The 16,203-nt window shown below is 43.4% G+C and overlaps 1 protein-coding gene across 1 annotated transcript in view; it reads left to right on the forward strand.

Moving 5' to 3' along the window:
• The window catches only part of ncapd3 (non-SMC condensin II complex, subunit D3), a 32,567-nt gene that overhangs the window by 5,837 nt on the left and 10,527 nt on the right, over positions 1-16,203 (forward strand). Inside the window, exons 5-28 of the mRNA XM_023969008.2 lie at positions 30-194; positions 306-367; positions 466-553; positions 671-804; positions 5,153-5,225; positions 5,833-5,958; positions 6,042-6,294; positions 6,402-6,440; positions 6,525-6,617; positions 6,725-6,798; positions 8,961-9,095; positions 9,429-9,649; positions 9,913-10,104; positions 10,408-10,505; positions 11,443-11,552; positions 11,662-11,769; positions 11,926-12,040; positions 12,185-12,280; positions 12,516-12,754; positions 13,043-13,122; positions 13,243-13,380; positions 15,116-15,249; positions 15,414-15,619; positions 15,923-16,033. Of these exons, the coding sequence (XP_023824776.1) occupies positions 30-194; positions 306-367; positions 466-553; positions 671-804; positions 5,153-5,225; positions 5,833-5,958; positions 6,042-6,294; positions 6,402-6,440; positions 6,525-6,617; positions 6,725-6,798; positions 8,961-9,095; positions 9,429-9,649; positions 9,913-10,104; positions 10,408-10,505; positions 11,443-11,552; positions 11,662-11,769; positions 11,926-12,040; positions 12,185-12,280; positions 12,516-12,754; positions 13,043-13,122; positions 13,243-13,380; positions 15,116-15,249; positions 15,414-15,619; positions 15,923-16,033 (3,090 nt within the window). The remainder of the gene's footprint in view (positions 1-29; positions 195-305; positions 368-465; positions 554-670; positions 805-5,152; positions 5,226-5,832; positions 5,959-6,041; positions 6,295-6,401; positions 6,441-6,524; positions 6,618-6,724; positions 6,799-8,960; positions 9,096-9,428; positions 9,650-9,912; positions 10,105-10,407; positions 10,506-11,442; positions 11,553-11,661; positions 11,770-11,925; positions 12,041-12,184; positions 12,281-12,515; positions 12,755-13,042; positions 13,123-13,242; positions 13,381-15,115; positions 15,250-15,413; positions 15,620-15,922; positions 16,034-16,203) is intronic.

The raw sequence follows: 16,203 nt of genomic DNA on the forward strand, positions 1-16,203 counted from the left end.
AAGTGTTTTTGTCTTGTCTCACTCAACAGATGGAAGTAGATGAGAATGAGGAACAGGAGGAGGAGGTCCATTTGTCTCCACAGGACCTCCTGAAAATCAGAGAGGGAGTCGTCCTCCTGGTGAAAAGCCTCCTCCGGCTCCTCCTCAAATTTCCGTTGAAGGATGAGCCACAGAGTGCAGACAACTGTGTACAGGTACTTCTGGATAGTGCYAGTATCTATAGGCTAGGTGGTTTTGACCTCGTTGTCTATTAAAATGTTGAGCAGTTACACCATTAAAAGCTGGATCTTCTTTGTCAACTTTAGATGTTTGCCAAGCTGACTAACTTTGAGCCTGTTATTGGAGAATTGACCTTTGGTGCTGGACAGTAAGTACACAGACATACATACACTTCATTATCCTTTGTGAACCTCAATATTTTCTACATTTTTATTTTTATTTTTAATTGTATTGATCTGTGCCCAGGGATATCGACGACATGAGGACAATGCCTGAATTGGCCTATTACGGATTGTGGTTGCTCTGCTCCTCAAATCATGGAGATGAGAAAGTGGTATTGAGGAAAATGCATATACAACACATCTTCCTTGGTCAAAACATTGCTACTGACTTACTACCGTAATGAGTTTAAGCTCTGGTTCTTTGTTGTTGAATTAACTTGTCTCTCCAGTCTCTGGGCCGGGTTTTCCACAGAGTCCTGTATGTGATCCTCATGATGAGCAAAGGGGAAAGTGGCAAGCCCTCCCTCATGATGGCCACCAAAGCTGTCCTCGCTGCCCGGGATCAGGCCATTGGCTTTGTCAGGTAAGGAATGGCAGTTCACAACGTGAATCAATAAACATGCTTCCTCTCCTTCACTCCATGTCCATCTGCAATGATCAGGAAACAGGAGGATATGTCCAAAAAACATTTTGTCAAAAGCTTCATAAACAACAGGTGTAGACTAAAGTGTTTTGATTTTGATACCAAGTTTAGTATCACAAAAGTCGATACCATCACAATACCAAAATTATACCGGGGGGGGGGGGGGCATATTAGCCGAAGTCACAGAATGGCACTTGATCCAGACAGATCTTTTGAGTTCAATATCATTACATTTTTTAATGTATGCGTTATAAAATCATACAATCAATTTGACTTTGGTAAAAAATAAACTATGTACTACATAACATAATGGTATTCATCAGGACAGGCTAGAGCTAGCAATGAGTAAGTGGAGCAGGCTGTGAGGAGGCTCAGTGTTCTCGCGCTATAATTATTGGGACATCGGCTGCATTGATACAGACTTTATCCTCTCTCAAGCAGTAGACGATGACATAAGACACATTTGACAGAAGTACAKAAAAAAATAAAAAAATGTAGTACAGACCCATTTTCCCGTTTGGCCTTGCGAATGTTAACCTGTTTAAAGGCCTTATTCACATCGGTTAATAAGGCTGATGGAACAGATTGTTCGTAACAGCTGGTGCTATCATGCATGGTTCAGTTTTTTCTTTTTTTAATAATAGAACATACAATTTATTTTTTCCTTTCAAAGCATTTCATGCCTACAGATGTGAGTGCTACCATGCAATAGTCATTTATATATACTTGTGTGTGTGTACATGTATACATGTACATATATATATAGACATACGTATATATGTGTGTGTATGTATATATGCACATACATATGTATGTATATATGCACATACATACAGTGGGGCAAAAAAGTATTTAGTCAGCCACCAATTGTGAAAGTTCTCCCACTTAAAAAGATGAGATGCCTGTAATTTTCATCATAGGTACACTTCAACTATGACAGACAAAACGAGAGAGAAAAATCCAGACAATCACATTGTAGGATTGTTAATGAATTTATTAGCAAATTATGGTGAAAAATAAGTATTTGGTCAATAACAAAAGTTTCTCAATACTTTGTTATATACCCTTTGTTGGCAATGACAGAGGTCAAATGTTTTCTGTAAGTCTTCACAAGGTTTTCACACACTGTTGCTGGTATTTTGGCCCATTCCTCCATGCAGATCTCCTCTAGAGCAGTGATGTTTTGGGGCTGTTGCTGGGGAACACAGACTTTCAACTCCCTCCAAAGATTTTCTATGGGGTTGAGATCTGGAGACTGGCTAGGCCACTCCAGGACCTTGAAATGCTTCTTACGAAGCCACTCCTTCGTTGCCCGGGCGGTGGGTTGGGATCATTGTCATGCTGAAGACCCAGCCACGTTTCATCTTCAATGCCCTTGCTGATGGAAGGAGGTTTTCACTCAAAATCTCACGATACATGGCCCCATTCATTCTTTCCTTTACACGGATCAGTCGTCCTGGTCCCTGCAGAAAAACAGCCCCAAAGCATGATGTTTCCACCCCCATGCTTCACAGTAGGTATGGTGTTCTTTGGATGCAACTCAGCATTCTTGTGCTTCCAAACACGACGGAGTTGAGTTTTTACCAAAAAGTTTTATTTTGGTTTCATCTGACCATATGACAATATGACATTCTCCCAATCTTCTTCTGGATCATCCAAATGCTCTCAAAATGCATTTTGTCTGTCATAGTTGACGTGTACCAATGATGAAAATTACAGGCCTCATCTTTTTAAGCGGGAGAACTTGCACAATTGGTGGCTGACTAAATATTTTTTTGCCCCACTGTATATACACACATATATGTATGTGTGTGTGTATATATACATACAGTTGAAATCAGAAGTTTGAATACACTTTGGTTGGAGGAATTTAAACTTGTTTTTCAACCACTCCACAAATGTATTACTAACAAAGTATAGTTTTGTCAAGTTGGTTAGGACATCTACTTTGTGCATGACACAAGTAMATTTTTCAACAATTGTTTACAGACAGATTATTTCACTTATAACTCACTGTATCACAATTCCAGTAGGTCAGAAGTTTACATACACTAAGTTCACTGTGCCTTAAACAGCTTGGGAAATTCCAGAAAATTATGTCATGTCTTTAGAAGCTTTTGATAGGCTGACATAATTTGAGTCAATTGGACGTGTACCTGTGGATGTATTTCAAGGCCTACCTTCAAACGCAGTGCCTCTTTGCTTGACATCATGGGAAAATCAAAAGAAATCAGTCAAGACCTCAGGGGGAAAAAAATGTAGACCTCCACAAGTCTGGTTCATCCTTGGGAGCAATTTCCAAACGCCTGATGGTACCACGTTCATCTGTGCAAGTATAAACACCATGGGACCACACAGCCGTCCTACCGCTCAGGAAGGAGACGTGTTCTGTCTCCTAGAGATGAATGTACTTTGGTGCGAAAAGTGCAAATCAATCCCAGAACAACAGCAAAGGACCTTGTGAAGATGCTGGAGGAAACAGGTACAAAAGTATCTATATCCACAGTAAAACAAGTCCTATATCGACATATCCTGAAAGGCCGCTCAGCAAGGAAGAAGCCACTGCTCCAAAACTGCTATATAAAAGCAAGACTACTGTTTGCAACTGCACATGGGGACAAAGATCTTACTTTTTGGAGAAATGTCCTCTGGTCTGATGAAACAAAAATAGAACATTGTTATGTTTGGAGGAAAAAGGGCTTGCAAGCTGAAAAACACCATCCCAACCGTGGAGCACGGGGGTGGCAATATCATGTTGTGGGTGTGCTTTGCTGCAGGAAGATGAAGATGGAAAATTATGTGGATATATTGAAGCAACATCTCAAGACATCAGTCAGGGAGTTAAAGCTTGTTAGCTAATGGGTCTTCCAAATGGACAATGACCCCAAGCATTCTTCCAAAGTTGTGGCAAAATGGTTTAAGGACAACGAAGTCAAGGTATTGGAGTTGCCATCACAAAGCGCTGACCTCAATCCTATAGAAAATGTGTGGGCAAAACTGAAAAAGCGTGTGTGAGCAAGGAGGCCTACAAACCTGACTCAGTTACACCAGCTCTGTCAGGAGGAATGGGCCAAATTTCACCCAAGTTATTGTGGGAAGCTTGTGGAAGGCTACCCGAAACATTTGACCCAAGTTAAACATTTTCAAGGCAATGCTACCAAATACTAATTGAGTGCATGTAAACTTCTGACCCACTGGGAATGTGATGAAAGAAATAAAAGCTGAAATAAATCATTCTCTCTTATTATTCTGACATTTCACATTCTTAAAATAAAGTGGTGATCCTAACTGACCTAAGACAGGGATTTTTACTAGGATTAAATGTCAGGAATTGTGATACACCTTAGCCAAATACATTTAAACTGTATGTAAACTTCCGACTTCAACTGTGTGTTAAATATATATATATATATTAATAAAATATAACATAAACATGTACTCCCGAGCTCTGATGCGGTAAGGCAGGGGTTCTTACATTTTTTCACTCGTGGCCCCCCTTCCAGCATAAAACCTATTTCCTGTAATTCTACACTTCTTTATTGAATTTTTTTATGCAAGTCAATTTATAACAAATTCTTATTTACAATGATGGCCTACTGGGGAACAGTGGGTTAATTGCCTTGTTCACGGGCAGAATGGCAGATTTTTACCATGTCAGCTCGGGGATTCGATCCAGCAACCTTTTGGTTACTGACCCAACGCTCTGACCACTAGGCTACCTGCCGCCCCATGAGGCGCAGAGAAAATCTAGCAGTTTTAATTCTCAAATTCTTGGAATTATATACATGTGTATTCATGTGATATTTGAGTCACTCAAACATTACAACAATCTATGGGCAAAAAAAAACTTCAGCTGGCATGGGCTAGTTGATCTAGACATGGCTCTCTAAGGTATGCAATGACTGGCATGCCAAGGAAAACTTATGATGCACTCCCAATTGCGGCTTGTGCATTCTAATTTTACAACTTTCAAGAATTAGTTGAAAGCCGGTCTGAACCCCCCCCCCCCCCCCCCCAAAAAATTTATAGAATATTTATATATTTTGTTTTTGAGGGGGGGGGTGATCCCCGTAACCTGCTGTTTGGGAACCCCTGCGGTAGGTGATAGTTTATTTTACTCTTTACCTTTTTGTATGTAGAATCTTTAAAAAGCTCCCTCAAAGTATATTTAAAAAACTAACATGCACTCCTGTATGGACTCGTAAGAACCCTTGAATTTTTTTGTTGCAGTTTGAAATGCATATCACTAGTTGCTGTAATGGATCTCGCCCTGTGTGTCTCATCATAGTCATGTTGTTGATGAACTGAAAGAGCCAGCACTGCCCTTTCTACGGATCCTCCTGCAGCACATATCCTTCCGGGTAAAACTACATTTACTTTAAAATGCAATCCATACATTTTTTGTCAATTTGGAACTAATCCAACATCTGTCTAAAAGAGAATTTACTCCTATAAAAGACGTTGGGGCCTCCCGAGTGGCGCAGTGGTCTAAGGCACTGCATCGCAGTTTTGCGTCGTCACTACAGCCTGGGGTTCGATCCCAGGCTGTGTCACAACCGGCCGTGACCAGGAGTCCCATAGGGCGTCGCACAATTGGCCCAGCGTCATCCGGGTTGGGGAGGGTTTGTCCGGGGTGGCTTCACTTGGCTCATCGCTCTCTAGCGACTCCTTGTGGCGGGCTGGGCGCCTGCAGGTTGACTTCGGTCGTCAGTTGAACAGTGTTTCATCCGACACATTGGTGCAACTGGCTTCCGGGTTAAGCGAGCAGGTGTTAAGAAGTGCGGATTGGTGGTTCATGTTTCACAGGGCGCATGACTCGACCTTCGCCTCTCCCGAGCCCATTGGGGAGTTGCAGCGATGAGACAAGATCGTAATCCCGAAAGGGGGGATAAATGTTAGAACAGAAAATACAAATAAAGACATTGGATCACATTAGATAATAGCTTTGTCCTGGCATGAATTTTTCAGATGGTGGACAAGACAGACTACCGTACGCATGGAGCCCAGGCCGTGGCCAAGCTGCTGGCCAAAATGCCCTGTGGAGACTACGCGTCATTCATAAAGTGGCTATTTGATTACTCCAGACAATCAAAGGTAAGCGCTGTCAAGTATGAATTAGTTGGGATTTGAGCTGTTGGCTTTGAACTGAATCTGAACTTTCTGCTGTCTTCCCCTAGGTGGCGTACCGGATGTTTGCACTGGACGTGTCCATGGCTCTGCTGGAACAGCCAGAGAGGGAAGCAAATGAAAATTTGGATGCAGAACTAGTCTCCTTCCTGTCCCACAGGTTCCTGGTCCACAACATGGTGTTTGGCCGTCGTTCAGACGCTTCGCCCACAGTCCGAGGCCACGCCCTCACCTGCCTGGCCCAGTGCCTGGAGCTGCCCTCCATGAACGCCACACGCAGCATCAAAGAGCTCTTCTCCACCAGTGAGTCTCACACACACAAACATTAACATATGCATGTATGTACACATGCACAAAGCACCAAATACTAGTTGCATACTAAACTAATTTGTCATTTCTATCAATTTTAGCATCTGCGCAGACTGTCTTGGAGGGTAACGGTTCTGATGGTAAGCTCTAGAACAGCTTTAAATCCAGTAATATAGTTGGATATTTTTGTTTGTTTACTCAATGTGACCTGCTCCTTTTTTTAGGCACTTTAAATTCACAGACGACCCAAAAAACATTCAAGACTTTACCTTTCAAGACTATTGAGATCACAAACAATGACCATGCAAGTTTTGAGTGTAAGTCAAAAAAACATTACAGGCTTTTTAGGTGTTTATTTAAAACATTGTTTGGTGGGACATGATTTCAGTATTTGATGGTAATGTGATGGTCGTGTTTTCTTTAGCAAAAGACACAATGGCTTTACTGAAGCGCCGTGTGAGTGACCCAAAGACCAACGTGAGGAAGTGTGCACTGCAGGTACGTACTTCTGTCTTTGTTTAATGTGTGTACTGTACAGTAGTTGACATGACTTAAAGAGCTGTAGGCTTCTCTTGCATGGTTGTATGCCATTAACCATCTTGAGTCAATTAGCATAATATAAAAATCTGCCAGTTTGGCCTGTCCACTTTTTATGACCCTTTTATGGAAAGGTGAGACTCTCACGAACACACTCTATCTAGGACGCTCACAAGACTCGTCTGAAGGTACCCTGGTACCATTTTTTTTTTTTTTATGAAAGGAAGTATACAGTACTGTGCAAAAGTTTTAGGCAGGTGTGAAAAAATGCTGTAAAGTAAGAATTGTTATATTTATCAATTAACAAAATGCAAAGTGAGTGAGCGGAAGAAAAATCTACATCAAATCAATATTTGGTGTGACCACCCTTTGCCTTCAAAACAGCATCAATTCTTATAGGTACACTTGCACACATTTTTTAAGGAACTCGGCATGTAGGTTGGCCTAAACATCTTGGAGAACCTAACTACAGTTCTTCTTTGGATTTAGGCAGCCTCAGGTGCTTCTCTCTCTTCATGCAAACCCAGACAGACTCGATGATGTTGAGATCAGGGCTCTGTGGTGGCCATACCATCACTTCCAGGACTCCTTGTTCTTCTTTACGCTAAAGATAGTTTTTAATGACTTTAGCTGTATGTTTGGGGTCGTTGTCATGCTGCAGAATACAATTTGGGCAATCAGATGCCTCCCTGATGGTATTGTCTAAGTATCTACCTGTATTTCTCAGCATTGAGGAGACTATTAATTCTGACAAAATCCCCAACTCCATTTGCAGAAATGCAGCCCCAAACTTTTTTGGAACCTCCAACATGCTTCACTGTTGCCTGCAGACACTTATTCGTGTACCACTCTCCAGCCCTTCGGTGAAGAAACTGCCTCTGCTACAGCCAAATATTTCACATTTTGGCTTATCAGTCCAGAGCACCTGCTGCCCTTTTTCTGCACCCCAGTTCCTGTGTTTTTGTGCATAGTTGAGTTGCTTGGCCTTGTTTCCACGTTGGAGGTATGGCTTTTTGGCCGCAAGTCTTCCATGAAGGCCACATCTGACCAGACTTCTCCGGACAGTAGATGGGTGTACCAGGGTCCCACTGTTTTCTGCAAATTCTGCTGCAGTAAGCTCCTTGGCCGACCACTGCATCTACAGTCCTCAATGTTGCCTGTTTCTTTGTGCTGCTTCAAAAGAGTTTGGACAGCACATCTGGAAGAGACCTTGCTGATGCAGTATAACTTCCTTGTGTCTTGTTGCGGTGCTCAGTTTTGCCATGGTGTATGACTTTTGACTTCAGCAACCTCACCTTCAGCAACCTCACCTTGTTAGCTGAGTTTGGCTGTTCCTCACCCAGTTTTATTCCTCCTACACAGCTGTTTCAGTTCAGGATTGTTTCAACCTACATATTGAATTTGAATTTTTACCTGTTTGGTGTAATTGTTTAATCATACACCTGACTATATGCCTACAAAATCCCTGACTTTGTGCAAGTGTACCTACAATAATTTATGCTGTTTTGAAGGCAAAGGGTGGTCAAACCAAATATGGATTTGAATTAGATTTTTATTCTGTTCACTCACTTTGCAATTAGTTAATTCATAAATATAATCTATTAACATGTCTATTTTTGAAAGCATTCTTACTTTACAGCATTTTTTCACACCTGCCTAAAACTTTTKCACAGTACTGTATATGGAAGTAGTTTAGTACCAAAAAAAAAAGTGGTTAAATATGTCAAAAATAAATACATTTCCTGATCTTTCTTATCTCAGATATAGGACAGGCACTTCAAAACAAACTTCCTTTTAGATTTTTTGGGGGACAGTTTTTCCATGTGCGACTCTGTTATTCAATGTGTTTCTATGGGCTAATGGCAGTAAGACCAAATTCAATGTTTAATCAAATAATAAATACCTAAAGGGGTCCTAGCATTCTAATTGATTCTTTGTATGACCATCTTAAAATAATTCCATATGTTAGCTTAGTAGAACCCCCCCCCCCTCAAAGGGTTAAAACACCGATTGTGGAATGCACATTTCTTGCTTGCTACTCATTCTACCTGCTGGGGCTATATAAGGTGTGCAAATACGACCAACCTGCTCTTTAAAATCTCACTAACCCTCATTGTGTCCAGGCGATGATGGGCCTGCTGAAGCACAACGTGATCATGCTCAGTGAGGAGAACTTGGCTGTGCTGTCGGAACGCACCCGGGACCCCGCCCTGTCTGTCAAGAAGAAGGCCCTGCAGTGCCTCATGGACCTCCTTGCTGTGAGTAGCTAGCTCTGTCTGTCTGGGTGGCACTGATCACTGCCTCTCCTTCTACTACCCTCTAGTCCAGCGTACTGTTGGGGGTACTCGAGGACTGGAGTTGGGAAACACTGCCCTAGTCTAGTTGAGCTTCTGCCATATTGTACATGAGCAGATCAACACTTCCATCCTATTCACCTATGGAGATTCCATGGTCCAGGAAACTGGCTCATAAGGTCTAGGAGCCTTGTAGATCTCTGGCCTGTATAGTCAACTTCAGTCATTCACAAGCACTCTCCTCTTTTCTCCATATTTTTCTCATATCTCTGTGCCTGGGGCTACCCCTCCATTCAGGCCCACCCAGAGAACAGCCTGGTACAGAAGGCATGGCTGCGGGGCGTGGTGCCGGCCGTGGTGGACGCAGAGAGCTCTGTCCAGGAGAAAGCCCTGGAGTGCCTAGAGCAGACCATCCTCAGCCAGGTGAAGAGCCACGGCTCCTACAGCTACAGGGACGCCCAGCAGACACTGACCTGGGACCTGCTGGGCCTGCTGTGTGACCACTGCCAAGACCTTGGGTAGGTGCACATTCACGCTGCTTTCGGAGACTTCATGTTAATTAAGTGCGTCTGGGGGTGCTCTTCAGCCAAAAGTGGTCCGCTAAATGTCCAGAAATAATCTAATCTAGAAGTGAGGAACACCTCCCCACAGCCAATATTATACTAAATATGTATGAATTATATTCAAACAAAAATCTGACCTAAACAATTAACTTCCATAGTGTATCTAAGTGGGGACACAAAAACATTTATTAAACCTTTGCGTTCCTCCTCCTCTACAGCCGGTACTTCAGCAGGGCCTTCACGGTGTGGTCCAAGCAGAACAAGTTCACTGCAGCCTTCATCAACAACCTCATCTCTCACACGGAGGCAGAGCACGCGGCCGGGGCGTGGCTGCTGCTCTCCAAAGTGGCCAGCTCCTGCCCCCGACTCGACTACGGAAAGATCTTGGACGCCTGGGACGACCTGGTCAGGTCAGTGTAGTTCARGCTATTGATAAATATCTTACAGTATTTATTTTTGTAAATAACTGTATCCGGCGCGCTCTCTTGCCTTCTCTTAATACTAAGACAATGCATCCTTTCTTCCTCCGTTCCTTTAAGTATTTCCTGACCTTAGACAACGTGATTGGTGAAAGCAGAGGTTTCACAACATGGCTTTCACCAGTCCAGTCACTATACAGACTGGTCATTATGTCAAGAAAGGGACGCTGCGTATTTTCAAACAGCCCATCTCCTGTGCTTGTCAAATATTTTACTGAATGTTTTATTTTCTAGGTCAAAGAACGTCACAGTGACAACATCCTGTCATATCCTGTGCGTGATCGGGGACATTGGCGAGCATCTGAACGAAGACACCAAGAGCAGGATTGTCGGTGGGTGTCCAAGTTGCTTTGAATGGGATGACACAGGATGAGCTGTCAAGATGGCTCCTTCTAAGGCATAAAATTAACACCTACCAAATGTGGCTAGACTTAGCTATAGCTAAGAATGTCTATTTCACCAGCCACGTTGGCGGGTAGTCAATTTGCAGGGCTCTACATTGCAAGCATTACATTCGCATATAAAAAAGTAAAGTATGAGCACAATTTACAGGAGAAAAATACTACAGTTTTCTGCAATTTTGTTTCGTATCTGCTAATCGTACAAAGAAATATGCATCCTATATCTTGCCTCAAGCAGCAGAGGAGCTGTGCGTACTGAGTGAAGTGCTGAATGACTCTAATGTCTAATTTACTCAAGTTTACAAATTGAGACTTTGTCCTTGTGTTTCTTGGCTATTTACATTGTTTTGTTCACAAGCTCGGTTGTTTTTAATGTTAGTTTGAGTCTGCTGCTTCAACTGATAGTGAAGAAATGCCCTAGTCAGGTCCCAAATCTCTCATATGACTGGAGTGGCCCTGTTACCATGGTAACAACCTGTTCTTAAAGGGGCAGCTGAATATTTTGTCTCTGATATTTTGGTTAAAATGGAATGAAATTTAGCAATATACCACATTAATTCTTACTATTACATTTCTTGTTTTTTAGGAACATTACAATGTCTGTTGTTTTGATGCAATTATGGTAAATATTTTGGCTGATAAAGAAATCTGAGTGGCTGGTAGATTTTATTTTTTAAATTTAGGCCCCGGTTCCCTCCCCTCTATTGTAGGAGTTTTTCTTGATTGGGAGAAATTCTGTGCCTTTGACTATAACTAGGGTTCAGATTTATTCCTGGTTGCATCATGTGGTCTGGAAATAGCCCTGACCCTAGCTATCCTTACTTCTTGTTTGTGAATCTAACTTCTTTTTTATATTTTTTAATGGCAGAGGACATTATTACCTGGCTGAAGAGCTTTGACATGCCTCTGGAGGTGATCAGTGCCAGTGTGGAGACTCTGTGTCGACTGGGCAAGGCAGAGGCAGTCAGTGACACACAGGTAGTTTTTGTGTGCGAGCCTCAAATATTAGAATAAATCCCAGTAACTCACTTCCATTCTTTTAATGTGGACTGTATTAGCTAACCAGAAGTTAAATTATGCTTTGCAGACATTCCTTAACCAACACTGTGGAGAACTAGTCTCGGTCTGTGAGGCGTATCTTTCCGGCGTCATCCTGAATGAAAATGGAGCACAGAATTTGAATGAGGATTTGGTGGTGAGAGAAATGAACATCTAAACAGAATCACTCATTGACAGATCCTTTGAATACTATTGCAAAGCGAGTGTAAACTGGATCTTTTGTGTATTAATTGGGCTTCATTGAGGTCATCTTGCCCATCCATCTACCTACAAATTCTTTCCCCCCGGTCAGGTGAAGCACCTGTACACACTAGGCGTGGCGTCGCTGCATTGTCCCTCCAAAGTGGGCAAACGCATTGTGCTCCTGGTCCAGTCTGTCCTCACCTCCAGTGTGGAACAACAGTCAGGTATTTTAATACATTATTCAGAGAATATTAGAATGTTATGGAGCCCTTAAGTGGCATATTTGGTCACATATGCATTGTTCTTCTGGTCCATTCACAGCTATGTCGAATGTTTCTTTCTACTATACATGTTTCGTGTTCTAACAGAGGGGTCAGAGGAGCTGGCTGGCTCCAAGCCTCTGTCTCAGTTTAAGGCTTCCTCCATGCCCAGCAGCGTCCGGGCTCATGCTGTCATCACTCTAGGTATGACCTCACCTCAGACCACCTTCCTGGAAATGAATGTAATTTTGGCTGAGACACTGTCCAGAAACAACCCCACACCATTGTGCTATAGATATATGGTAGGGGCCTGAGTGCACACACACAATGTTTTTAGAATTGTATAACTGCTGGACCCCAGGGAGAGTAGCATACCATAAGAACTCTGCTCCAAAAATAACTGGATCGCTAACTCTCCACCCCTCCCGTCTCCCTCCAGGTAAGCTGTGCCTGCAGCACGAGGAGCTGACCCGCAAGTACCTGCCGGCGTTCGCCCGCGAACTGGAACTGTGCAGCGAGTTGTCGGTGCGCAGCAACGTGGTCGTGGTCATGTGTGACCTGTGCGTGCGCTACACCAACATGGTTGACCGCTACGTTCCCAACGTGTCGGCATGTCTCCGCGATAAGGAGCCGCTCATCCGCAAGCAGACCCTCACCATGCTCACTAACCTGCTGCAGGTAGAAACGATAGATGGCGCCCTCTGCTGTACCGGTTGTGGCCGGAGGACAATAAACTGACAGAAATTAAGTGTTACTATGGCTTGATTGATTTAAAATGTATCAATATTCTTAAATGACTTTGCCCTCCTAAATGTTTTTCTCAGTCGCTGTAATCCTGGAATTATATATACTTGTTATTCCTGAATTCAGCTTGCTAAAGCCACAATGTAAAAGTTTTTTCCAATAAACCTGTCACTGTCAGGAAGAGGGTAAAGAATTATGAATCGTTTCTGTTGCTGTTTGTAGGAAGAGTTTGTCAAATGGAAGGGCTCGCTGTTCTTCCGTTTCATTGCAGTGCTGGTGGATTCTGACCCTACCATTGCTAGGTAAGTGGTGATCATTATGTATGCTGTCACCAGTTCCAATGCACTCAATACAAAAAGCAAAAAATGAACATAACTGAGGGAACTAGTAAATTAATCCCATCACATTTATTTCCATTCCAGTCTGTGTGAGTACTGCCTGGTTCACCTCCTGCTCAAGAAGAACCCAGTGATGTTCTCACAGCACTTCATTGAGTGCATCTTCCACTTCAACTCCTATGAGAAACACAAGACCTACAACAAATTCCCTCAAACGCCCAGGTACAATTATGCTCCTATTTTTGGCTAAAAGTAGTTTTATATTGGCTACCAAATTGCTTTCTGAACTCAGCAAAGAAAGAAACTTCCTCTCAATTAACTGCGTTTATTTTCATCAAACTTAACATGTGTAAAATATTTTTATGAACATAACAGGATTCAACAACTGAATAAATGGAATAATGTTTCCCTCAACAAAGAGGGGTCAAAATCAAAAGTAAGTCAGTATCTGGTGTGATCACCAGCTGCATTAAGTATTGCAGTGCATCTCCTCCTCATGGACTGCACCAGATTTGCCAGTTCTTACAGTGAGATGTTACCCAACTCTTCCACCAAGGCGCCTGCAAGTTCCCGGATATTTCTGGGGGCAATGTCCCTAGCCCTCACCCTCTGATCCAACAGGTCCCAGACGTGTTAATGGGATTGAGAGCCGTGCTCTTCGCTGTCCATGGCAGAACACTGACATTCCTGTCTTGCAGGAAATCACGCACAGAACGAGCAGTATGGCTGGTGGCATTGTCAGGCTGGAGGGTCATGTAAGGATGAGCCGGCAGGAAGGGTACCACGTGAGGGAGGAGGATGTCTTCCCTGTAATGCACAGCGTTGAGATTGCCTGCAATGACATCAAGCTCAGTCCGATGATGCTGTGACACACCGCCCCAGACCATGACGGACCCTCCACCTCCAAATCGATCCCGCTCCAGAGAACAGGCCTCGGTGTAACGCTCATTCCTTTGGCGATAAACGCGAATCCGACCATCTCCCCTGGTGAGACAAAACCACGACTCTTGCCAGTCCTGTCTGGTCCAGTGACGGTGGTTTTGTGGTTTTGTTGCCGGTGATGTCTGGTGAGGACCTGCCTTACAACAGGCCTACAAGCCCTCAGTCCAGCCTCTTTCAGCCTATTGTGGACAATCTGAGCACTGATGGAGGGATTGTGCGTTCCTGGTGTAACTCGGGCAGTTGTTGTTGCTATCCTTTTCCTGTCCTCCAGGTGTGATGTTCGGATGTACCGATCCTGTGCAGGTGTTACACGTGGTCTGCCACTGCGAGGACGATCAGCTGTCCGTCCTGTCTCCTGTAGCGCTGTCTTAGGCATCTCACAGTACGGACATTGCAATTTATTGCCCTGGCCACATCTGCAGTCTTCATGCCTCCTTGCAGCATGCCTGGAGCACGTTCACGCAGATGAGCATATTTCTTTTGGTGTTTTTCAGAGTCAGTAGAAAGGCCTCTTTAGTGTCCTAAGTTTTCATAACTGTGACCTTAATTGCCTACCGTCTGTAAGCTGTTAGTGTCTTAACGACCGTTCCACAGGTGCGTGTTCATTAATTGGTTAATAACAGGCATGGGAAACTGTTTAAACCCTTTACAATGAAAATCTGTGGGACATTTCTTTTTTTTGCTGAGTTTACAAGGATGATGATAAGGACTATTCTAAGTTGGTGATTCTGAACTTGCACTCTAAGATATTGCTGATCAGCCACTCCGATGGTGAGATGGTCACAACAGATATTTTCACAGTAAAAATGCTTTCTTAATCAGTGGATGAGTAGTATTGGACTTGTTCTTTGCGGTTGTAGTGTGATTGTGAACTAGCTAGACTATTGAACTGGCAATTCTATTCGAGCAATTGTGCGAAATGGAAATGTGTTACAATGGACAATTATGTCGTTTGCCAGTCCCTAGTCCATGACAGGTTGGGAAACACTGTAGTAAATGTCTGTTTGTCCCCCAGTGAGAAGGCTAAGTTCTCCCTGAAAGGAGCCCAGAACAAAGAGAGGAGGTTCACGATCTATAGGTTCCTGCTGGTGCACTTCACAGACGCCCAGCGCTTTAACATCACCATCAAGATCAGCCAGAACATCCTCGGTAAACGCTCCAAGAAAACTGCTACATTGAAATTACATGTACTCTTCAAATGTGTATTGGTGAGAGCTTATCGAATGTTTGCACCTTTGTCTCTCTCACTCATATGCTCTCTTTGCCTCTCCCTCTCTTTCGCTGTGTCTCTGCCTCCACCCCATCCCCTTCAGCGTGCTTCGTGGACGGTGAGCTGCCTCTGGACGGTGACGGGGCGGCAGTGCTGGCTGAAACATTTAGGATCCTTAGCCTCAAGGAGATCAAGCTGTCAGCACTGAGCGAAGCGGCGGGGGCTGGTGGTGACGAGCCGCAGGAGGACGAGCAGATGGCCATGGCCAAGGCCGTCATGCAGGTGGCCCAGAAGAAGGTGGTCTCACAGGTATGTTGAGCTTTGAATAATGGTAGTAGTAATGAAATGGGGGCCCAGGACTCGGATTTGGTTGCAATTTAAGCTTTCTTTAATTCTTTTACATGCAACACGTCTTAATAGGACACAATTTTGTATTCTAAAACAAGTAGTAGTAATGATAATATTACTATTTAGCAGTCATTTATATCCAAAGTGACTTACAATAAACATGTATTTGTCCAGCACTACTTAAACCCACAAATGTTGTGTTCCAAGCCACTAGAGGGGGGCAACGGCTAACTAACAAACCTCTGTTCATCCATCCACCCACAGGTCCAGAAGAAAGTGTTCATCGAGAGCATGATTCCCATCATCATTAATCTGAAGAGCATGCTGGAACAGAAGCGCTCGCCAGTCCTGAAGGACCTCATGGGCTACCTCCAGGTAAGGCAGAGAGGGAAGACGGCCATCATGACATCCATTGTCAAGTATAATGTATGATAGCGCAATTAGAAATGTAAAATATATTAAAACAACTTAGAAATGTTGAAAATACATTAAAAGCAAGAACTTAGGACTGAGCATGGTTTGCAGTTCAAAATGTATCCCATGAC

Source organism: Salvelinus sp. IW2-2015, linkage group LG23 (assembly GCF_002910315.2).
Source record: "Salvelinus sp. IW2-2015 linkage group LG23, ASM291031v2, whole genome shotgun sequence".
In the NCBI taxonomy this organism is placed as follows: domain Eukaryota; kingdom Metazoa; phylum Chordata; class Actinopteri; order Salmoniformes; family Salmonidae; genus Salvelinus; species Salvelinus sp. IW2-2015.